The sequence below is a fragment of the Suricata suricatta genome, chromosome 4 (genome assembly GCF_006229205.1).
Source record: "Suricata suricatta isolate VVHF042 chromosome 4, meerkat_22Aug2017_6uvM2_HiC, whole genome shotgun sequence".
NCBI lineage: Eukaryota > Metazoa > Chordata > Mammalia > Carnivora > Herpestidae > Suricata > Suricata suricatta.
In genome coordinates this window covers 71,150,278-71,173,504 of record NC_043703.1, presented here as the reverse complement: position 1 = coordinate 71,173,504, position 23,227 = coordinate 71,150,278, and the positions used below count along the sequence as shown (strand labels likewise).

Below are 23,227 nucleotides of genomic sequence, written 5' to 3'. Positions count from 1 at the left end.
TTTCTTCTGGTATACTTATGGTTTTATTTCTCATATTAAATTTTTATATATTTGGAATCTCTGTAGAATGTAAGGTGTGATTCAGCTCCCCACCCTTCCCTCTCAGAAGATTCTCCAATGTCCCAAAAGCTATTTATTGAGTAGTCTAACTATTCTCCACTGGCTTAAGACAGTACTTCTTTCACATTCGTGTTTTAATGACTAACACCTTTTTTTAATGTTTATTTATTGAGGGAGAGGGAGAGAAAAAGAGGGAGGGATGGACACAGGGAGGGAGGGAGAGAGAATCCCAAGCAGGCTCTGCAGTGTCAGCCTGTAAGCTGATGCAGGCCTTGATCTCCTGTACTGTGAGGTCATGACCTTAACTGAAATCAAGAGTCGGATGCTTAACTGATTGAGCCACTCAAGCGCCCCTTCATGACTTCTTTTTTGGAATGGCATTTTAAAATCTGGTAGTGTTCATTCTTTCTTAGCTTCATTTCATTGTTTTTTGTTGTTTCCTAAAACTGTTTAATTTTCTATATAGATTCTAGAATCCGCTTTTTTAGTTAAAATCAGTAAATCTGATGGTATTGAAAAGATGAGAATTTTATTTAATAAACTTAAGGGAGCATTTGTGTTTGTAGATGTTGAGTTTCTTAACTAAGATAATGTTATATGTCATCGTATTCATTGACAACTACATTACTATCCTTCAGTGCTTTCGTTGTTCTTTATATTGTAGTGGCACGCTAGGTTTACTGGGTTTGTTTTCTTGTTGCTATTGTAAATGGGAATCCCCTCCCCACCCCCAGCCATTCTTTGTCTTAGATTGCCTATTATCAGTACACAAGCAATTTGTTGATTTCTGTAACTTTTGTGCCCTGATGCCTTAGTATTTGTATAGTTTTTCGCTGGATTTCTTGCGTTTCCCAAATACAAAGTCTTATCTTCAAATAATTGTAGTTACATTTCCTACTTTCTGGTTTCTATAGTTTCAGTTGCTCTGAAGTGATTGTGTTAGCTAGTATCTCTGGAAGCTAGTTAAGTTATAGAAATCATCGTTTCTGTCAGAATTTGAAGCATTGCTCCATTGTCTTTTAACTTCCAGATTCAAAGCTATTTTCTTTTCAAACTTTCCCTTTCCTCTTGCTTTTAGGATCTTCTTTCTATTGATGTTCAGGAATTCACAGTGAGATGCCTTATTGTAGGGCTTTTATTCATTCTGATGAATCAGCAGGGTGGATGGGCCCTTTTAATTTTGGAAACTCGTGTCCTTCAGTTCTGAGGAGTTGTCTCATTGTTTCTTTGATAGCTTCTCTCTTTGGAATTCCTGTTACTCAGATATTACACCATCATTAACTTTCTAATGTTCTCTTCTGTTTTCAGTATATCTTTTTGTTCTACTTTTGAGGTAATTATCTCACCTTATTTTTGTCTAAAAATAAAGGATTTTTCCTAATCCTTCTTTGAATTTTTAAGCTTCTGCTGTCATATTTATAATTTTCAAGAACTTTCTGTCCTCTAAATGTTTATTTTCTTAAATGTTCACTTTTGAGAGAGAGAGAGAGTGAGAGTGCGTGCGCACGCGACTGAGGGCGAGGGGCAGAGAGAGAGTGGAGGTACAGAGGATTGGAAGCCAGCTCTGTGCTGGCAGCAGTGAGCCTGATGCGGGGCTAGAACTCATGAGCTGTGAGATCATGACCTGAGCTGAAGTCGGACGCTCAACTGACTGAGGCCCCCAGGCGCCCCTCTCTAAATGTTTCTGTCTTATAGCATCTAATTCTTGTTTGGGCGGGAGTCTCAACAGATTTTGGTTAGGTTTTGTTTTAAGTTTTGTTCTGTTCCATGCAATATCTCATAGGGAACAAGAGTTTGCTTTGTTTCATTCCGTTCTCCAGCCGATTTCTGATCCTTGGCTGTGTGTTTATGTTAAAAATGACCTTTTTGGGGCACCTGGCTGGCTCAGTAAAAGGGTATGCGACTCTTGATCTTGGGGTTATAAGTTCAAGCCCTACATTGGGTGTGGAAATTTCTAAAAAGCTAAATAAATAAACTTTTTAAAGAAATGACCTTTTTCATCTAGAAAGCTAACGATGAGTTCCTTGTGGTTTCAGAGATTGTAGAATGTGTGGTAAAGCAGTGTGATGTCATTAATTTTTGTGTAGTTTTTGTTTGTTTTTGGTAGAGTCATAAATGTCAGACTTTCCCTTGGTCAAGTTAGTGTCCAGAAAATGACCTTCCAGCCTCCTGTCCGTAGTGTAAATGCATAGCGTAAACCCATAGTTGAGCTTTGGGTGGCCAGGTAGCAGGACGGTGCTGACTAAGCCTTACCTGCCGTCCATTGCTCTTCCTGGCATCTCTACAGAGATTTCTGGTACCTTTTCTGACAGGGATGAGAGAGCGGTTATCTATTTGTTGTTTGTAGAATTTTTCATCAGTTCTGCTGTTTCTAGCATCCGTCCATACCTGCACTTTGAGTAGCACCTTGTGATTTCCCTGCCTGGGCCTCGCTGGGCTGGCTCACGTCTGTGGCTCCCCCTTTCTTTCCTTCTTCAAGTCAGCTCATTATACCACTTACCGGTCTGTTTTTCACCTTCCAGTTTTTTGTGGATTTTTCTTTTGTTGCTTCTGATGATCACTTTGTCCTTGTGTGTTTATTATGTCCCTTATTAGACATTCATTCCCAATTTGGTGGGGTTTTGAAAGGAAACAGAGATAAATAAGTGTATTTAATTAGCATTTTAATGGAAAGTCCCTGGAGTGATCTTTGCAAAAACACTTATATGATTGTGTTTATTATTTAAAAATTTTTTTTAATGTTTATTTATTTTTGAGAGAGAGACAGAGTGCAAGCAGGGGAGGAGCAGAGAGAGCGGGAGACATAGAATCCAAAGCAGCCTCCAGACTCTGAACTATCAGCCAGAGCCCGACATGGGGCTTGAACCCACGAACTGTGAGATCATGACCTGAGCTGAAGTGGGACGCTCAACTGACTGACCCACCCAGGCTCCCCTTACATGATTGTGTTTAAAAGAGGTGGTGGGCTTTCCATCTTTTTTTTTTTTTTAAGTTTATTTATGTATTTTGAGAGAAAGAGGAGAGAGAGAAAGAGTGTGTGGGGCAGAGGGAGAGAGAGAATCGCAAGCAGGCTCTGTGCTGTCAGTGTGCAGCCCTAAGCAGGCCTCGAGCTCACAACCTATGAGACTATGATCTGAGCTGAAAGCAAGAATTGGATGCCTCACTGACTTAGCCACCCAGGTGCCCCTCCATCTCGTTCTTAGAAAACACCTAGATTTTTACCCAAGGCTGCGTAGCCTGATCTCTCTCTTCTTATCTTTGCTTCAGATATATGTTTTTTCTTTCTTTTAATTTTCTCCTCCCTGGTCTTTCCTTCTATTCCTCTTTGCCCTTGACTTTTCTCTTCCCCCTCCTTGCGCTTACTCTGTCCCTCTCCTGGCCTCTCTGTTGTCCTCCCGCCAAGCCCATCTGGCCCCACCGAGCTCTAAGGGTCTGAAGTGCTGCATGCTCTGTCCTCACAGATACCAGTGCCTCTGACGAGGGAGTCCTGGGAACGGCGTCCATTGCATCCTTGGGAGAGCCTTCCTTGTCTGCCTGGACGAGTTCACGTTTCTGTTCTGTACCATTTCCCTTTTTCTTAATGGCATAATCAAAATGTGCACTTAAAACTTTTGTTTTGGTTTTTTGAACATCTGTTTTCCTCACTAGACCATAAGTTCCAGCGGTCACTGGAAACTCACGGACCATCTGGTCTGCTCTCTAGTTCTTTGCAGTGTGGTCTCACATCTGCTCCTGATGCCAGGACACCGAAATCTACCTGCCTTTTGTTTCCCTAAACATTTTCTATTTATGCTACCAGTGAAGTGGAAGACATATCTGATCATCTCTCTCTACTCTGTATCCTGAAGGCAAGAAGAGGGAAGGAATCTCTTTCAACATATTTCTAAAGATTTTTAAAGACATTTTCTTTTCCCTCCATTTTATCTAATGTTAGGAGCTTAAATAAGGAAGTGATTATAAAATAGGAGCCTGTAAGAGTTGATTACCATTAAGAATTAAAAACTGAATTTCATATACTTTCATGTTACATGAAATTAATTTTTTTTTAAGTTTATTTATTTATTTTGAGAGAGAGCATGTGCATGTGCATGCATCCAACTCAGGGAGGGGCAGAGAGAGAGAAGGAGAGAATCCCAAGAAGGCTCCCTCCTGTCAGCACGGAGCCCAACATGGGGCTCGGTCTCAGGAACTATGAGATCAAGATCTGAGGCGAGATCAAGAGTTAGAGTCTTAACTGACTAAGCCACCCTTGGGCCCCATGGAATTATTTTTTAAACATTTGACATTTGGCACATAAAATTTGAAAAAGGGAAGTTTTTTTAGCTTCCACTACACTACACACACAGACACAAGCTGTACTTGTTTATCAGAGAAAACAATAAAATTAAACTTTATTGCTGAGTCTGAAGAATCAACATAGCCATGTGGCACACAGCATGTGTCACTGAGGTAAATATGACCTTCCCCAGGTTTCAGAAGGATCCTACCTGGTCGGAGACTGGAGACCGTTACCTGTTGAAACTCTTTAGGGATCATCTCTTCCATCAGGTGACAGAAGCAGGTGCCCCTTGGATTGACCTCAGTCATATCATTTCTTGTCTTAACAAGGTAATTTGTATCTAGATTTTTAAGATCACAGTGCAGAGTTGTGTCTTCTCTAAATACTAAGAGACTTAAGATGTATAGATGCATTCTACAGAGCCAAAAGACATTTTATTAATAATTATTAGGTGTATCTACTTAATAACAATTTCTAGACTAGGCAGGCTTTTTTAAACATCTACATGAATAATTACAGAATTTTTTCATTGGGGGTCTTTTTATTATGATAAAATGTCATGAAAGCAGTGGGTGGGAAAAACAAAAATTTAATGTTTATTTATTTTTTAACAGTTGGATTCCTTTCTCATGAGTCATTGTGAGTCATGTTGGATGTCCCTACACGTTACTGTTGACTATTAACTGTGGGCCTAGTGATCCGGTATTGCAGTAATGAAAGCACAGCAGGCCTGGTGTTCTAAAAGGACAGTTAGGTGATAAGATAAGCTGAGTAGATGGAGATACGTCATAAATTCATTTTAGAGGCGAACTTTTGTTTCTGAAAGAGCTAGGAGAGATACAATTCACAGAGGAAGGAAGGAATGCATTTTCCTTATGAATCACTTGGAATTATGGAGTGTAGAACGGGTCTCCAGAAGTAAATACTAGTCTTTGTATATAGGTTTGTATCTGAATCTCAGGGGTCTGCAAACGGGCTGGACAGCCTGGTTTTTGGTTTTTGTTTTTTTTTGGTAGAGCCTGCAAGTTAAAAATATTTTTTACATTTTTAAAAGATTGTAAAAAGAAAAAGCAAAAGCAAGAAGAATATGTGACAGAGACTGTATGTGGCCCTGAACTGTATTTACTATCTGGCCATCCTTGCCGATTCCTCGTCTAAACGGCCCCTAAATTACAAGCACCAGAGGAGGAAATAAGCTGCCACTGCACCTGGGGCAGCCTCGGTCATGTCCAGTGTGCTGACTCTTCGGGGAGAGAGTGCTTTTTGTTTTTAAGCACTGCTTTGCCTTGTTTGAATTTCCTTAAAACTCTTTAAAAGACTACTGTCAATAATCTACCTTAAGACAAAACAAATGTACCATTGAACTAATCCAATGTGATATATATTTATTTGCCCTTTCCCTTAGGGGGAAAACATTTTTCTTGAAAGCAGTGAGTGGAGAGTAATTCTCCCAGATTTTAGAAAATAGTACCCCTGGCCTCAGAGCACCAGTAATTAAAACCACGTAGTGCTGCGTAAACACTGACAATGAGGCGTGGACAGAACTCTTATGTGAAGATTATTTAATGAATAGTAGGGTAATTAAAAACTTGAAAATTCTGTTTGACTTCATACAATAACCAAGTAAATAAAATTTATCCTAAATCTGAAAGTGTGTTAATTTTCTAAGTTTGGAAAGAGTGTAACAAATTAAAAAGCATGGATGGCCATATTGGTGATATAAAAATTAAAATTTTACATAGCATATTTTGGTGGAAATTATGACAAGCTAGTAAAATGATTTGAAAGTTTGAGTGTTCAGAATTAGTAAATTTTAAACATTTTAATGAATGAATTAATGAAAAAGAAGAAAAATGTACATTGAAAACAAACCAAAAAATGTGAAAATCTAAAATAAGTTATTTGATGGACTAAGGATTAGTATGAATGCTTTATAAAGGCCTCATTAAAACGTTACTACCAAATTTTGACAGATAAGTGCGTAAACATCATAAACTGGCATTCATACAAGTGGAAATCATATAAGTAGTATATGAAAACATTTGGTAATATCAGAAAATGTAAATAAAAATATCAAGGTATGCATTTGACATGGAGTTGCTTGTGAATTGGTACAACTCATAAATCAGTGGTTTCTGGTACCCTTTGGAAAGCAGTTTAGCTCTGTGTGTTAAGCTATAAAATTATTTGTATGTTTTGATTCATTATTAATATTTTTAAAGTATTTCTCCTAAGGAAGTAATTCCTCTGAAGAAAAAAAACTAAGTAGATAAATGTGCTCATTGCATTAGAATTCGTCGCACGGAAAAGTTGGAACGTATTGGGGCACCTGGCTGCCTCAGTTGGTAGAACATGTGACTCTTGATCTCTCGGTCATGAGTTCAAACTGTTTCCCACATTGGGTGTTGAGCTTACTTAAAAAAAAAAAACAATTGGAATAATTAAATGATGGAATATAATGCAAACAAGTATGAAGTATGAATGTTTAAAAAACATCCGAGTTGAAAAGTGTGCATACTGGTGAGTGATGTAAAATGTTGATGTGTATCTAAAAGGGAACAGGACGGAAGTTTTTAAAATAATTTATCATTGTTGGCAAAAGTTGCCCTAAAATAGATAAAGTGGGTTATCTTCTGCCTAGGATGAACCTCATATCTTGTGTCTCCGTCTGCTTCAGTTAGACGCTGGTGTGCCAGAGAAAATAAGCCTCATTTCCAGAGACGAGAAGAGTGTGCTTGTGGTGACCTACAGTGACTTGAAGCGCTGCTTCGAGAACACTTTTCAGGAACTGATCGCAGCGGCGAATGGCCAGTTGTAGTATTTGCTGGACCAGCACGCTGGACGTGGCCGAGGACCTGCGCCAAGAGCACACTGCACTCCACTGAACTGTCCTCACCCTCTCCTGTCACATCTGGGGGGCAAGCAGGCGGTGAGCGCAGCTGCCCGCCCTTCGGTCGGGCACACTGTTACTTGAAAGGAGGAAGGCCTCACTCACCCGAGAGCTGTGGCTGCCGTCGGGGCCGTATCTGTGAAGAATTTATTTTAGATGAAGGAGCATCATTAGGTGAATGGTGTTCCAGCTTTTTTTTTTCCCCACTTGTATATGCACTAATTTTAATTTTTTAAAGACTTTTTTCCGATCCTTGAACTTTTGCCTCATTGTATACTTATTAAGGGAAACTATTTGCAAGGACATTTTTGGGAAACAATGATGGGCAGCATTTTTGTCACCGAGGGTTGCAGAATTTGCTCTTTGGGGGATGGGTTGCCCTGAATAGCATAATGGACCAGGTAAATAATCTCACAGAAGTACCGTCTAGTGCATAATTCTTGTAAGAGTGTTGTATGCAAGCTCTGTCTGCCACCCACTGTTAGTTCGAATTGAGATTTTGGGGGTTTTGTTTTGTTTTGTTTTGTTTAAGAACAAAGATCAGTGACTTGTTGGACACGACTTCCCCGCTTCGTAGATTTGAATCCTTTCTGAGTAAGGATTGGCGGAACGGGAGCTTAGAGGGCATATAGAGCTCTTGGCTCCAGATTCAACCAGAGCCTTTTTTTTTTTTTTTAAAGGTATTTCCCTGCTTGTCAGACATAACATTTATCCAATTTTTTTTAAAAGAAAAAAATTAAAATGTGTTCAAGGCCTGAAGTTCAGGAGCATATTGTTTTAGATTATTTCCAGTTCGCTTTTTTGTATAAAGTTCTGTTCCTTGAACCACAGCTTTATTATGGTACTTTACACTGGATACAGACACAGAGACACTGTTCAGAAGATGCACTAAACACAGCAGTGGTCTGGCCTCAAGAGCTTCCCGAAGTTTCACAGCCTGACTCTGGAGGGTAACAGTCTGCCGTGCCTTTGCAGTCACTGCTTAGCCCAAAGTCCTAGCGCTTTCCATAATAACGGCACTCTGTGGGATATTCCTAACAAGTCAATCTCAGAAGCTTGGAATTGTCCTCCTCTTAACTTTCTTTATATTTGGACATGCAGTTGTCACCAAACTTGGGTGTTTCATGGAATTTCTAGTTAATGAGATACCTATACTTTGATACCGAAGACTGCCAAATACATAGGAGTTTTCTTTCACAAAAAAAAACAAAAAACAAAAACCGTTTTGAAGACTGTATCTCCTTTCCCAGCACTGAATGTTTTACTAGCACTGGGTGCTCGCCGTGCAACTATGAGGCAAATGTGGAAACTCAGAAGGTCAGGGAAGACTTCCAAGCACTTGCAACTGCTGTTACGGTCTTCAATTTTAACAAGTACACATATTTGTAGTTTTCAGAGAAGTTTTTAATATTTCTCTGTCCACTTTTTATAAGCTTTAAAATGATTTTCTCTGCCTTGAGATTTGCATCAAGAAAGGAAAAAAAAACACCTCTCTTCACCTGAAAGCTTTGAAGACTAAAGACATGCTTTACACATTTTAACAAGTGTGTTTGAGTCCACGTTTGGTAGCATCAGTTGTTGAGTTATAAAGAAAATCAATTATTGCATTTGATCTGGATGGATTTTAAAACATAATGTTCAATATTCAAAGGATAATTAACATTTGCCACCATGAGGTTCTTTTTTATGTGAAAGGAACAAGAACTTGGAGACATTAACATGCAAAAGTCTTTTATCATTAGCTCATGTATTTGAGGAAGAGCAGCTGTCTTTTTATATGTTTTTTGACAAATCATATTGTAATTCTTTTGTACAAAAAAAAGAACTACTTGTATTCTAGAAGAAATATGAAATGCTTAATTTATAAGCGGGCTGGAGATTTTTTCCAATATTGTTTTCTTTGAAAATGAAAGGGGATCATCTATTTTAGTTTTGGGGTCTGGGAACTTTTTGAAAATTTAATTTGTGGACCAATGTTTTGTGAAAGCTAATAAGGAAGGGCAGGGGTAAAATAGGGCTTGAATTTCTCATCCTGTATCGACCAGCAAACTTCCCTCTGCAAGGCAGGTTCAAATCACAAACCCAAGAATGTTCGTATCCTAAGTGCTAGTTTGCTTCAGCCCCTAGTAACCTCAGGACTTGGTTTGAATATAAAGGTAGACAGCTGATATGTTTTCATGAGTAAATATTGTCGGCCAGAAAACAGTTGGTGTCAGGTAATACATATTTTTTTAAGCTTTGTTTTATATTTATTTTTCACTTAGTTTTTATTGGGAATGGTTTTCAGTAGAACTCTTACTAGTTCTGCTTAGGTGTTTTTTGGGGGAGCCCTCTTTTCTGTAGCGTAATTCCATTTAAGAGGTTGTCTGAAGGGTAGTCTTTTTAATTCATAGGAAGATTGTAACACCTGAGAGTAATCAAACTGAGGACACAAACTTCCCACACCTTCCTGTTATGACAGCTCAAAGCACAGAAAGGACAACCCTTGAAATCATATAACATTGGTCATTTCCATTTTTTGTACCTATTTTAAATTCTGTTAGTGTATTTACTTCATTGTAAATATTTTTGAGGGTACCTGTGTATTTTGCTTTTGACCTTGGTTCTGTGGTTTGGATGTCAGCAACTTCCCTGAAAGCACCAGTATGTTATGTTCTAATGTCATGATCCCGATATGGGTTATTCATCTTTAATCCTGTTTTCAGTCTCTATGTGTACAGCAATATTTTTAATAAAGAATTACAGAGACGTTTGTCCTTTTTTCGGGTGCCAGTTCATTTAACAAGATTATGTTTGCCTTGTGTTTGGGATTTAAAAGGCTGAATATATCCTGTGTGTTTGGAGGAATTGTTGGTGGTAGATTTACTCACTCGTTTACCAAATGTCTGCTAAGTGCCCACTTGGATCTGTTCTGGGCGCTAAGAACACAGGTACGAGCGCTTGTTATTTATGAAGTATGTAGTTCTCCCCAAACATTTCTAGATACCACGTGGCTCGTGGTGTAATTTAGGAAAGAAGACTTACTCATGTGAAAGGACAGGAATACTGCATTGCTAGCCTCTAACGTATGTAATTTACTGTCCAGGTGAAGGGGGCCCCTCCCCCAAAGTCCTCCAGAAGCATTCTTCAGGATGTAAAGGAAGGTTTTTAATTTTTTATTTATTTTTAACTTTTTAAATATTTGTTTATTTTAGAGAGAGAAGAGCAGAGCGCTATCAGGGAGGGGCAGAGAGAGAGGGAGACACAGAATCTGAAACAGGCTCCAGGCCTCAGCTGAGCACAGAGCCTGATGCGTGGCTCGAACTCAGGAGTAGCATAGCGAGATGATGACCTGAGTCAGTGCTTCACTGACTGAGCCACCCAGGCACCCCGAGGGTAGATTTTTTTTTTAAATGTCAAAAATGTTAACATTTGTTGAATCTGAGTACCTAGTATTTATTGCGGTTATTTCCTCTACATTTGAAATGAAAAGTTGAAAAACAAAGTGATAAGGGATGTGAGGCCTAATTCAGGGGTGCTTAAAGAGGAAGGGGGGTTTGTTTTCATCTGAAGGAACTGGGGAGTTGGCTTTTAGACAGAGAAGAGCAAGAATAAGTGTAGAGAAGGGTCTTGAAAAAAAAAAACCAGTGGATTTGGTGGCAAATCAAAATGACCATTGTACATTCATGGGGAAGAAGGGAGACTCCTCTGCCTAGAAAAGAGGATGTTCTGGGGGATCTTTTAGATTTAAATTTCTTAAGAGAAAACAAACATCAAAATATCGTGAAAGCTAGGCCAGTGCTATAGTCTTAAATGGGGATCAAGGGGCTCTGTTGTTTTTCATGTTCTGTGCTCTGCATGGTGAACACCGGTTGTTTTCCCTCCACCTTTAACAGCTGCACAGTGAGGGATGTATCTGGAAAATGTCCTGCTGTACAAGTTGGGGGGAAGAGGGGCAGTGAAGAAAGGCCTTTAAAACACGTGCCCTTAAAACACATCAAGCTCAGTATGCATAGTGGGCAAGAAACCACTGCCTGTACCAGGTGCCGACACACTGCTCGGTGCAATGGGTGAACTGGGTTCGCTCATTCATTCAGCATTTCCTGAATACCTGTTCTAGGTCAGGCATTGCTCTAGGGGAACCAACCGAGCAACTGCAACCGCAGCAGACGAACCTTTCATGCAGCTTCCATTCTAGCAGGAAGAAGACCGTGTAGATAGCATGTTAAGAGGTCATAATGGCTATGGAGAAAAAGTAAAGTAGGGTAAAGGAGGTGGGTAGGGTTGCCAGATTCAGCACAATAAATACAGAACACATAGCTGAATTCGAGTTTCAGATAAACAATGGATAATTTCTTAGCATTAACATATGTCTCAAATATTAACATGGAACATACTTGTCTTTAAAAATTGTTTATGTGAGATTCAGATCTATTTGGTTATCCTGTGTTTAGTCTTGCAACTCTAGATGTGGGGAGTACGGGGATGGTGCTAGAATTTCACATGGGATGATCCGGGTAGTAGTTGAGAAGGTGGTATTTGAGCAAGGGTTGGAGGTACTGGAGCCAGCCATGTAGATGTGGAAGGGAGAAGAATGCCAGGTCCAAGGATGTCCTGGGCATATCTGAGGAATGGCAAGGGGCCAGTGTGATTGGAGCAGACTAAGTAGAAAGTGAAATCAGAAAGGTAATGGGGAAGGGGGGTAGTGCTTCGTAGAACATTTAGGACCATTGTGGTGGTTACTCACCTTGAAAGAAGAAGCAGGAAGATTGTGAGGACTAACCTGGTACAATTAAAAGGATCACCTTGGTTACCAGTTAGGAAGCTCTTGCAATATTTCAAGCAAAAGATGATGGCGATTTGGACCGGGTGGTAGAGGTAGTGCCAAGTGATTGGATTCTGAATATATTTAATTTTAATTTGATTATTTTTTTAATGTTTGCTTATTTTCTGAGAGAGAGCTCAAGCGGGGTGGGGGTGGGGAGTGGGGGATGTGTGGACACAATCTAAAACAGGCTCTAGGCTCTGAGCTGTCAGCACAGAGCCCACACAGGGCTCAGACTCACAAACTGCAAGATCATGACCTGCGCCGAAGTCAGCCACTTAACTGAGCCAACCAGGCGCCCCTATTTTATTTTATTCTTTACTTATTTATTTTGAGACAGCGGAGCAGAGAGAGAGGGAGACTGAGAATCCCAAGCAGGCTCCATGCTGTCTGCGCAGAGCTTGACATGGGGCTCGATCTCACAAATTGAGATCATAACCTGGGCTGAAATCTAGAGCGTGATACTTAACTGACTGAGCCACCCACGTGCCCCTGATTCTAATAGATTTTAAAGATTGAGCCAAAAGGATATCTCAATTATTGGATATGGAGTGAGAAAAGAAGTCCGAATCACTGTCCAGATCTTGACCCTCTGCTAACAGGATCGAGGATTCTACTAAATTGAGAGCGTTCTAGAAACAAATGGGTTTTTTTTTGGGAGGGTGGGCAAGAATGTTGGGGAAGCCAGGAAAGACAATTGGGAGTTTGGTCTGACCTGTTCACTTTAAGATGTTTACTACACGTTTGTTGTGGTTATGTGCTGTTTTGTAACGAATGACTCCAGACCTAATGGCATAACACAACAACTGTTTTATTATTCTCAGGAATTCTGTGGGTTAGTAATTTGGACAGGGCACAGCTGGGATGGCTTATCTCTATTCTGTTCTATTTGGGGCCTCTGCTGGGAAAATTTCAGTGGTTGGGGGCTGAAGTCCTTGTGATCTGGCACCCAGACTGAATGACTTCAAGGCTGGGCTCTGGTGGGGACTGTCCTTGGAAGTACCGACACATGGGCCCACCATGTGGTTCAGGCTTCTCCAATCGTGGCAACTGGGTCTCCAGCGGGAGCTTTTGGAGAATGAGCGTCCCAGGAGACTATGATGGAAAGGGCATGGCATGATCTCTTCTGGCCTGGCCTTGCGGTCACGAGGTGTCCCTTCTTCTGCCACATTCTGTTGATTGCAAGTGAGTCACAAAGGCATCTCTGATTCTAGGGGAGAATTTGATGGGGAAGTGGCAAGAGCATGTTGCCTGAGGTCATGTGGGATGGGAGATCTGGTCGCCACTATTTTTGGAAAATACAGATTGCCACAGCATCAAGATACGTTCAGTTTAACATGTGCATACAAGTAAGTTTGGAGTCTGGGGGAGAAGTCTGCTTTGTACAAGCAGTTTGCAAGTCATTATATAGATGTCATTTCAAGCCCTGAGATTGGTTGAGATCATAAAGGGAGTTAGCATAGCCAGAGAGGAGAAGAGGTCCAGGAGCAGTAATTAGAACAGTGCTCAAAGGTCAGAGAAGAGAGAAAACTAGTTAGGAGGGGTGGGAATGACCAGTGAAATCAGAAGAAAAAGATGTGATGTCCTGGAATCAAAGTAAAACAGATTTTTTCCAGAATGAGGGTCAGGTAGGGGTACCTGGGTGGCTCAGTCAGTTGAGCATCTGACTTCAGCTCAGGTCATGATCTCACAGTTTGTGGGTTCAAGCCCTGGATTGGGCTCTGTGCTGACAGCTCAGAGCCTGGAGCCTGCTTCCGATTCTGTGTTCCTCTCTTTCTGCCCCTATCCTGCTCACAATCTGTCTCTCTCTGTCTCTCAAAAATAAATAAATGTAAAAAAAAAAAAAAAAAAAGTTCAAGTAGATGAGTCCAGAAAAACTGAGACTGAAAAATGACCATTGGAATTTGGTAATTTTCGGGTAACTGATAACCTTATCAAGAGCAGTTTCAGTGAGTGTGCCACTGAAGTTTGAGTTTAAGAGTCATTGAGTGGGAGGAATCAGAAATGGAGACTAATTACATGAAGGAATTTTGCTGTAAAGAATAAAGAAACGGGGTGGTAGCTGGAGAGGAAAGTAGGGATGAAAGTTTTTTGCTTTGTTTTGTTTTTTGTTTTTGTAACATGGGAGGATTAAAAGCATGTTTGTATGATCTGATGGGAAAGAGACAGACTGATGGGGGGTGGGGGAGTGGTGAATTGCTGGAGTCCCTGACTACCAGGAGTCCAAGCGTGCCAGGACGTGCTGTGAATCGACCATCCAGAAAGGAAGGCAGAGTACGCGTGATTGTGAGATTTTGCAGTGCTCTTTGGATTACTTCGGTCTTCCCACCGATGGGGGAATAACTAGTAGTGCCAGTGGCATTGGATTGCTTTGGAAACTGAATGAGTTTATTCCTTAAAGCACTTAGAATAGTTGCTGGCACATGAAGTTAATATATTTTCATCTGAGATTAACCCCATACTCTTTTTCAAATTGTTCATTTATGAAAATTATGGCATTAAATGTTTATTCTTTTAATCTTTTATCAAAGGATAGCACACAGATACAAGTTTGCAGGTAAGTACATAGTTCCATGGATTATCACAAAGTGAACACACCTATTCACCACACCCAGATCAAGAAATAGAATATTTGTGGCATCTAGTTGTTTTTTGTTGTTTTTTTTTTTTCCCTCCCTTAAAATATCCTTAGTTAAGAAAAATAGAAGGTTAGTCATCCCTGTGTTGGGATCCAGGATATTTTCGTGAAATTTCCTGGCCTGTGAAACCTCAAAGTCTGGTAATATGTTTAACACTGAGGAGTCCAATAAACCTTACTGGGCAGTCCTGCTGGAGGAAAGGGAAGAAAACAATTCCCAAAAGTCCTGTAAGTTTCCAGAGTCATGAGAAAATTTCTAAACTATGACGTGACACCAATTCCTCAAGCATTCTTCAAATCATGTGCTTAAATGAGTGACTTTACTCTTATGTTATGAAAACCAACACTATTTTTAAAAGATTTCAGATTCACGAAGATAAAATGCTGCGTGCCCTCTTCAGTTAACTACAAATTTACCGGAAAGGGTCATTTTTCCTTTTTCTTGCCTTTGTCCCAAAAAAAGTAGATCTGTGTCCCCGTACGGCCATGTCTCCGATCTAGTTTCCTCATGATGTTTCCAGGACGTTGATGGTGTGCCCCGTCTCAAGGACAATTTGTAGGTCACTCTATTAGTGGTGATCCGAATTATTTCTACGATGTGATCTACAAAAGTGAAGAAGGCTAGTGTACTTTTCTTAGAGAAGCTCTTGTGTCGGAGGCGCTTGAATGGCTAAATTATTTTGTATGCTTCCTGCATGCAACCTCTAGTACACACACACAGACGTGCGCGTGCACACATCCTGTAATTATGGTAATTGTTTCTAAGCTGCAAATCAGTGTTTGGGAAAACCCGCCTCTTCTTTAATTGAGGGTACTTCCATCTGCAGCCAGCTCTTCTGCTCAGTCTGTGCATTTTACTTCTAATTGTGTTCATATTAGTGTTGTGTTTTCTGGGCGATGTGCCTGGGTTGACTGTGGCTCACGGGTTACAGCACCCTGATGGTTCAGAGCGGCGTCTTGTGGTGCTGGGAGAAAACCCTGCCCCTCTCTTCAGAGGGCTTGCTGGATTTTTCTTTGGCTGTGTTTCACAACTGGTATTTAATGAGCTCCCCCAGGACACCAGCTGTCCACCCCCAAGGAAAAACCTGTGACCCCCTTTTTTCACATAGAAGCACATTGGAGAAAACAGGTAGATGTTTTTAGAAGTTAATTTTATTATATGAAGATAGCATACAAAATACATTCATAGTGACTAGAGATGTAGGACCAAATTAAGTCTTACTTTATATCTGCAGCATATATTCTTGGTCTGTATAAAAGTAAAATTCCAGTTTCCTTAAATAGTCACGCACAACACACACACAACGTATATACACATATAGTTACTACCACTGCCAAAGACACACTCCTTTCACAATTCAAAGGGGCTGGCAAGTGTCTGTTCATGTTTGACCCTCTTTATAGGCTGGGAAACAAGGCACAGCTAGAAGACCTACACAACATTTTTCAGGGTTTGGACAGATTTGTTCCATGGGCTAACACAAAGGTCTGAGCATCACTTCTTCAACTTAACTAGATACAGACTTCCATATGGTTTCAGTCCCATTCCACCCACACTGTTACACATACATGATCTCACAGATCCTGAAAGGAAATGTTGCTTTCCTTGTTACTGCCAACTATTTTTGTCACAAATGCCAAATGTTCTAATAATATCATTGGTTAACTAGTGTTCTAATTTTCAGTGCTATTGAATGTTCGGTGCCGGTTAATGAACCAGTCTGTGGCAAGAACTCTGCAACTGGCTGGACTTGTTACTGCAAGCCTCCATTTTCCTTTCTGTGTTAACACTCTAGATGGGAACATTTTTGAAGCAGCTGAACTAATGTAAGTCTGAAGGTTTTTTTCTTTTGGAAAGATGGTATTACTAAGTAAGGCCTTTGAACAATTAAGAATTAGGTTCGTGAAATCAAGATACTGTGTGTATAGTTAAGGTTTTTGTTTTCCCTCATTGCTGGATCCTTATCTGATATGAAAAGTCAGCACAGCTGATTGAGGTCTTCTTTTATTTTCCCTGATGAACCTCCTTTTGGTGACCTGATACTGTCGCCAACTGTCACAGGTGCTTTTTGTACATGCGAAGAAGAGGAAGAACAAAGCTTTGCCCCTCTTCTGGCCCTGGGATGATTTGGTCTGGCCTGAGCTCGAGGTGGAGAGGCATGCCTCACTTCTCTGCTGGCCAGATGCTTCTCCAGCAGAGCCCCCACTGGACCACCTGCTTCTTTCCTTGGGGTGTGTGGACTGTCCCATCCCCTCATATTAAGAGCCTTGACACAGGAATGTGACACACAGGGAAGGAAGTAAAGATTCTTCTATTATGTTTCGGGTTCTAGAGTTAAGTTACTTGCCTAAAGGGAAGCATACTCTTTTCTACCAGAAGCAGCAATTCACTGTGGCCTGTCCCGCTTTGACCGGCTCTACAAGGTACATACGCCTTAAATACACAGCATAGGACAGAGCCAGCTGAGAGATTCAGGGTCTTTAGATCCCCAAAGAGTAGGCACCCTTTTGTACCCTGTCTCCCTACTTTCATCATTCCCAGACCCAAGGCAGGTCCATAGCAGACGAAAAGAGGCTTTTGTCTGCTATTGATGGCTCAACAACTAATATCCTGAGTCCCAATTCTAAAAGTATCTTGCATAAATTACATATCGCCATTTTTCTCCAGGAGCATAAAGTGCTTAATAAACATTGGCCAACACTCTTACATCATTCCAGTAGACCAGCATGAGATCGTAGAATCCCCGTTAAAAAGGAAACATGATTGGCTTCCTCTCCTTTGGACCCAACTGTTCCAGTGAGTTGGTTTGGGTGGTAAAGAGATGGGTTTTTTCCACTGTGCTCATCCTGCCTTTGCTCCATCTATCCTGGTTTTGGCATAGAGGAAACTGTCCACAAGACTCATTTACATCCTTCTCAGCTTCCTTTTATAACTAACTGGACAAAACAGGTTAATGTAAAAAATAGTGAAGTGTCTTGATTATATATTAATACTCAAAATAGAATCTGACAATATATTTTTAAATGTGGCTTAAAGCCCAATAGGTAACTCTAACAGACCAAACACATTCTAATGAGCTGACTCTGAGCGATCTGCTAAGGGCGAGGCCATCACCCCGAACTCAGGGTGAGCTTTCATTGTATTTGCTAGAGGGGCCTGCAGTCCAGGCTCAGATCTGAGTGCCACGCTCAGTGCTAGAAGTTTTAAAATGTGCCATATATGGGAAGGGGCACATATCCAGTCCCATAGCTAACTAACGTTTTCAAATTTGTTTTGTAGTTGCAAAAAAAAAAAAAAAGATTTATCTTTTACTTGGCTGCTGGATCCAGAAACGGTCCCCTCATCTGTCCTGTCTGTTCCCCAGCTGGGTTGCCAGGGTGGCCCGGGTTTGGTCGGGGTCTGGAAGCCATCGCAGTGCCATGGCTGAGCCCTCACCTCCTCCCTTCCCATACGGGACGGTGCAGATTCTCTCCAGTGCTTTGTCCTGTTTGCTCTCTTCTTCCCTTCTGCCTTCCTTCCTTCTCTGTCTTCCACGGAAGTTGCATCTGCTAGAGGACCCTAGAGACATTGCATAGGCCGGCTTACAGTGTGTCGCCTCCTGGTTCCGGGTGCTGGTGGCTGGTCCCGTGGAGTCCACGCTGCCTCACGTGATCAGTGCATCTCCTGAGTCACCGAATGCTCTGCAGTCTTGTGGGGTGGGAGCAGGTTAAGTCATTGGGCTTAGAAATAGAGTTTCTCTAACATACTGAATAATGTGAAGATTTACCAGTGGTGTTCTTTACTTATCACTATTACTCTATCTGGGGTTACATTCTTGTTAGTCAAAAAAAAAAAAAAAGAAGCACTTATTAAAAAATCACAACAGGCAGCTCGCTCCTGTGGAAAGGTCAAAGTGTACATTTATGTATATGTCATGCTGGCAAAAGCTAGTTTTCAGGGGGTATAAATACTCGTGTGGGTCTAGAAATAAGGCTACGTGTCAAACTTTAGATAGGCGGGGTGGAATACAGGACCACCGAGTTGTAGTCTGGGGGCGGAGAGCAGCACGAAATCTCCTTCTCCAGCTCCGAGTTGTCGTATGTGAACCTGCGCCGGCCGCTGTTGATGCGCCCACACCTGGAATGGCAGAGGGGAGGCCGCGTGAGGTCGGAAAGCCCCGACTCCTTACTTTTACTGCTTACTCTCAAGCTGAAGAAAGAAAGAAAAAAAAAATCAAATGTACAAAATTGATTTCTTGGAAACAAACACTCATGTCTGTCTACTCTTTCCTGTTGGGCCATTTGCTCATGGCTGTTCTAGAGTTGACTGTTATTGAATTGTATCTCCATCCCCGGTCAGATTCCCTTTGTTCTCACTCCCAGCTCGGTGGCGCTTGGCAGAATGAGGTCTTCCACTGGCTGGAGGGGTGGGGAATGGGGGGTGGGTGAGGGACTGTGTGATGAGCTGCAAATCCATAATCTCAGGTGGAAAATAACCTCCAAGACACATACAGCCCTCTCCTGTTCTTAAGCCAGTTAGCCGCCATGGTAGGCTGAAAAATGCCCTCCCCCCACCCCCCGCCAAATCCCTGGATTTATGATCGAGTGAATAGCTCTTGAGATGGCAAGAGACTGAATATTATCTCATATGGGGAAAGAGGTGGTTCAGCTGAGGGTCTGAATGATCCAGGCAGGCCCTAAGCACAGCCCCGTGTGTCCTTGGAGAGGGGCTGATCGAGACTCACAGCCACATGCAGAAGGCGGTGGTTGAAGGTGGGCAGAGACAGGTGGCCACGAGCCATGGACTGCCCAGAGACCCCAGGAGCTGGAAAGGTGGTGAATGGACTCTCCCTCAGAGGCTTCCCAAGGGACTACGGCTCTGCAAATACCCTGGCTTTGGGCTTCTGGCCTCCAGGCCAGGATACATTTCTCTTCGTTTAAGCCACCAAGTTTGTGATACTGTGTTACCACGGCCTGAAGAAACTAATCAAGCTTCATACAAAAAGGTTAGTACACTTGTCTCCCTGTCATGTTTGTGTTCTAGAAAATCTGTTAAGTCACGGGACTCTAGGTCACTGGCAAGGCTCAAAGGAGAAGAAACTTGCTTCTGGTTCTGTAGTTTCTATCCAGCATAAGATAGATGAGCAAGATTCATGTTTGTTTGTTTGTTTTTTAAAAGAGGGTGCAAGTGAGGGAGGGGCAGAGAGGGGGGAGTTAGAGAAGCAGGCGCTCACCAAAGCGGGGCTCGAGTTCACCTGAAGCAGGACTTGAACTCATGAACTGTGAGATCAGATAGATGCTTAACCCACTGAGCCACCCAGGCACCCTCATGTTTGTTTCTTAATGGAAAGGTCATTTTTTTTTTTTTTTTGAGAGAAAGAGAGCATGCACATGAGCAGGGGAGGGGCAGAGAGAGAGGGAGAGACAGACAGAGGCCCAAGAAAGCTCCATGTTGTCCTATTCAGGGCTTGAACTCACAAATCATGAGATCGTGGCCTGAGCTGAAACCAAGAGTCGGATGCTAAAGCAACTGAACCACCCAGGTGTCCCAACACGCATTTTCTATATTTTTAATCTCAAGAGTAGAGGGTGTGATTTATGGTTTTTCCTCACAAAGATCCAGATAAATGTTCCAAAGTAGGAAGCAAAAGATTATGGTATCCTACTTCCCTTCCTCTGTTACACACTTACTCTTTGTGCAGGTCCCCAATCTGCTACCCTATGAGGGGACCCTGGTACCATCACTGTGCTTACATTAAAAAAAGGAAACTATGCACGTGTTTGCCTGGCCATGTTCCAACCTTCGGATTTACTTGTGGTGTTACACTGTGCTGACTAGATCACTTAAAGGCATTTGGGGCTATCTTTGGACTTACAGCAAGGTCAGCAAACTACAGCCTGTGGGCTGGTCACCTGCTTATTTTTGTTGTTGTTTCAAACAGCTTTCTTGAGATACAGTTCACTTGTTTAAAGTGTCCAGCTGAGCACCGCCCGGGTGGCTCAGTCAGTTAAGTGTCTGACTTCATCTCAGGTCATGATCTCGTGGTTTGTGAGTTCCAGCCCCGCATCCGGCTCTGTGCTGACAGCTCAGAGTCTGGAGCCTGCTTCAGAGTCTGTGTCTCCCTTTCTCTCTGCCCCTCCCCTGCTTGCACTTTATCTGTCTCTGTCAAAAATGTATAAACATTAAAGAAATAGCGTCCAGCTAAATGGTTTCTTGTATATTCATAGAATGTGCAGCCCTCAACACAATCCATTTTAGAACATTTTCATCATCCCCCAAACCCACACCCATCAGTACAGCCAAGTACTCTTCTTTCCCACAGTTCCCTCCCCCAGCCCTAGACAACCACTGATCTACTTTGTTTCCGCAGATTTGCCTCTGCCTGGCTTTTCACGTAAACAGAATCGTACAACATGGAGTCTGTGGTGGTAGGCTTCGTTCACTTACCGTCTTTTCAAGGTATGTCACGTTGTAGCATGTATCAGCACCTCACGTTTTTATTGGCATAAATTTATTTTTATTTATTATATTTATCTATTATTTTATTGGCATAAATTTATTGAGTATAAATGAGTATATTGCATTTTATCAAGAATTGAAGGACACGTGGCTTCCTTTTTACCTTGGGTTATTATTCATAACGCTGCTACGAACACTTGCGTACACATTTTTGTGTGAATGTGAGTTTTCATTCCACTGGGCGTGTACTTAGGGAGGGAACTGGTGAGGCACAGGGTAACTCTAACGTTTCTGGTGAAGAGCTGCTATACTGCTTCCCAAAGCGGCTGGACCATCTTCCATCCGTGCCAGCAATGCACAAGACTTAGAATTTCTCCACATCCTCACCACCGCCAGCTTTTTGGTTCTAGCCATCCTAGTGGGGGTGAAGGGGTGTCTCCTCGCAGTTTTGATTTGTATTTTCCTGATGACCAACAACCTTAAGCATCTTTTCGTGTGCTCATTGGCCACGGCCGCCTGTTTCTGTAAAGTTGATGCGAACACAGCCACAGCGCCTTGTTCATGCCTTGTTGATGGCTGCTCTTATATGACAGTGGCAGGGTTCAGTAGTTGTTTTCTAGGTGGCTCTTGAAGAAAAAGACTGCTGACTCCTGACTCAGACGAAAGAGGGGCAGGCTCTGCCTTTGGGGGAGACAGGGCAAGGCGTTTGAACTGGGGAGGGGAGGGAGAAAGGAATCCCTGGTAGATAGAGTGCCTGCCTGTCCAGCGCTGGGCCTAGGTGGAGATGAGCACAGAGAAGCCCAAGTGAAAGCAGGGCCCGTGGAATCAAAGGTCGGGCTTCAGCAATTCCGACAGCCCTTCCCAATGGCCGCTGTAGGACGGGACTCCAGGATCCGATGGGAAACAAGCCTTCCTTCGGAAGGGTGGGTGTCTCTGGACAGCATGTCTTTGTACTAGAGCACAGGGCTGTGACGCCTCCTGTACAGACGTGGCTGATGGTAGGCAAGCTCCCCCGCCCGCCCCCGAGCACGTCTGCATCTGACTTAGGCACTGGCTATAGCTGGGGCATATCAGCTCCTTAAAGCCGAGGCGCTGTGCCTCATGCGTTTGCTGCCTGCCTCTGCTGGCAGTTTTCTGTGTGTTTCTACTTCTTAAATCCCTGGCTTCCTTCTCCTTGCTGGTGCTCAGATTTCTGATTTTATACCCTCTTGCTTGCCCTTCTGAGGGAGAAAATAGTGCTTTTCTGCAGCGCCTGAACACTAGAGTCCAGGGGGGCAAGCAGCCCTCCAATCTCCCCATTACATTTTCCCCAGCATCTTCCTTCACACCCCTCCACGGCTGATCATAGAGAAGACCCCCCAACTTCCTTACTCAATCTTGAGGGAGGCCTTGGGTTTGCTCTCAGCCCAGGTGAACCGCTTCAGCAAGGGGGAAGCCAGCAGGGAGCTACTGTCCATCTGGTAATCCTGAGAGGGAGGAAGGAAAAAGGTTACGCTTCTTGCCTCACCCAGAGGGGTCCATGCCGAGTCTGGGGGCTGGTACTTGGACGCACACTCCAAGTCACTCCAAGCTCTATCCTTGCCTGCCTGTTAAGACCAAGCATTTTCTCCATGTAGGCCAAATCTACATTTTGTTGCAAGAAATGCCTATTATTTCTAGTGACTTTGAGGCTCTTCTTCCTGAAGGTTGATGAAAATACATTTAAACACAAGGGAAAACTGCAAGTAACAGGTGAGCATTTCTTATAGTAAATTTTTATGCAAATTATTGCATACATAGACTAAATCTAATTTTGGCAGAGGACTACTGTCTGTGAGTGTGCTGTTATCTGGTGGCGCAGAAGTTCTGAGAGATCGGAGCGCCTGGGTTGCTTGGTTGAGCATCTGACTCTTGATTTTGGCTCCGGTCATGATCCCAGGGTTGTGGAATCAAACCCCACATTGGGCTCTGCGCTGAGCTTGGAGTCTGCTTGGGAATCCCTCTCTTTCCCTCTGCCCTCTCTCTCTCTCTCCAAAAAAAAAAAAAAAAAGCAAACAATGACAACCAAGAAATTATGAAGACATGGTTTAAAATAAATTTTTTTCTTGTGAATCCTATGGAATTGTCAAGCCCTCAGC

At 42.3% G+C, this 23,227-nt stretch overlaps 2 protein-coding genes across 6 annotated transcripts in view; one reads left to right on the top strand and one right to left on the bottom strand.

Annotated features, from left to right (window-relative positions):
- PAN3 (poly(A) specific ribonuclease subunit PAN3) overlaps window positions 1-9,988 on the top strand; it is a 130,215-nt gene extending 120,227 nt beyond the window's left edge. For all 4 annotated transcript variants that reach the window (XM_029936910.1, XM_029936908.1, XM_029936907.1 and 1 more), the window contains 2 exons: window positions 4,530-4,668; window positions 7,017-9,988. In XM_029936910.1, the coding sequence (XP_029792770.1) occupies window positions 4,530-4,668; window positions 7,017-7,157 (280 nt within the window). In that variant the 3' untranslated portion in view covers window positions 7,158-9,988. The remainder of the gene's footprint in view (window positions 1-4,529; window positions 4,669-7,016) is intronic.
- Window positions 9,989-15,801: 5,813 nt separating this feature from the next.
- Window positions 15,802-23,227, bottom strand: part of FLT1 (fms related tyrosine kinase 1) — a 180,084-nt gene continuing 172,658 nt past the window's right edge. Inside the window, exons 29-30 of one of the 2 annotated variants that reach the window (XM_029936905.1) lie at window positions 22,482-22,576; window positions 15,802-18,860 (exon numbers count right to left, since the gene is read on the bottom strand). In XM_029936905.1, the coding sequence (XP_029792765.1) occupies window positions 18,659-18,860; window positions 22,482-22,576 (297 nt within the window). In that variant the 3' untranslated portion in view covers window positions 15,802-18,658. The remainder of the gene's footprint in view (window positions 18,861-22,481; window positions 22,577-23,227) is intronic. The other variant, XM_029936906.1, reaches the window with a different exon arrangement.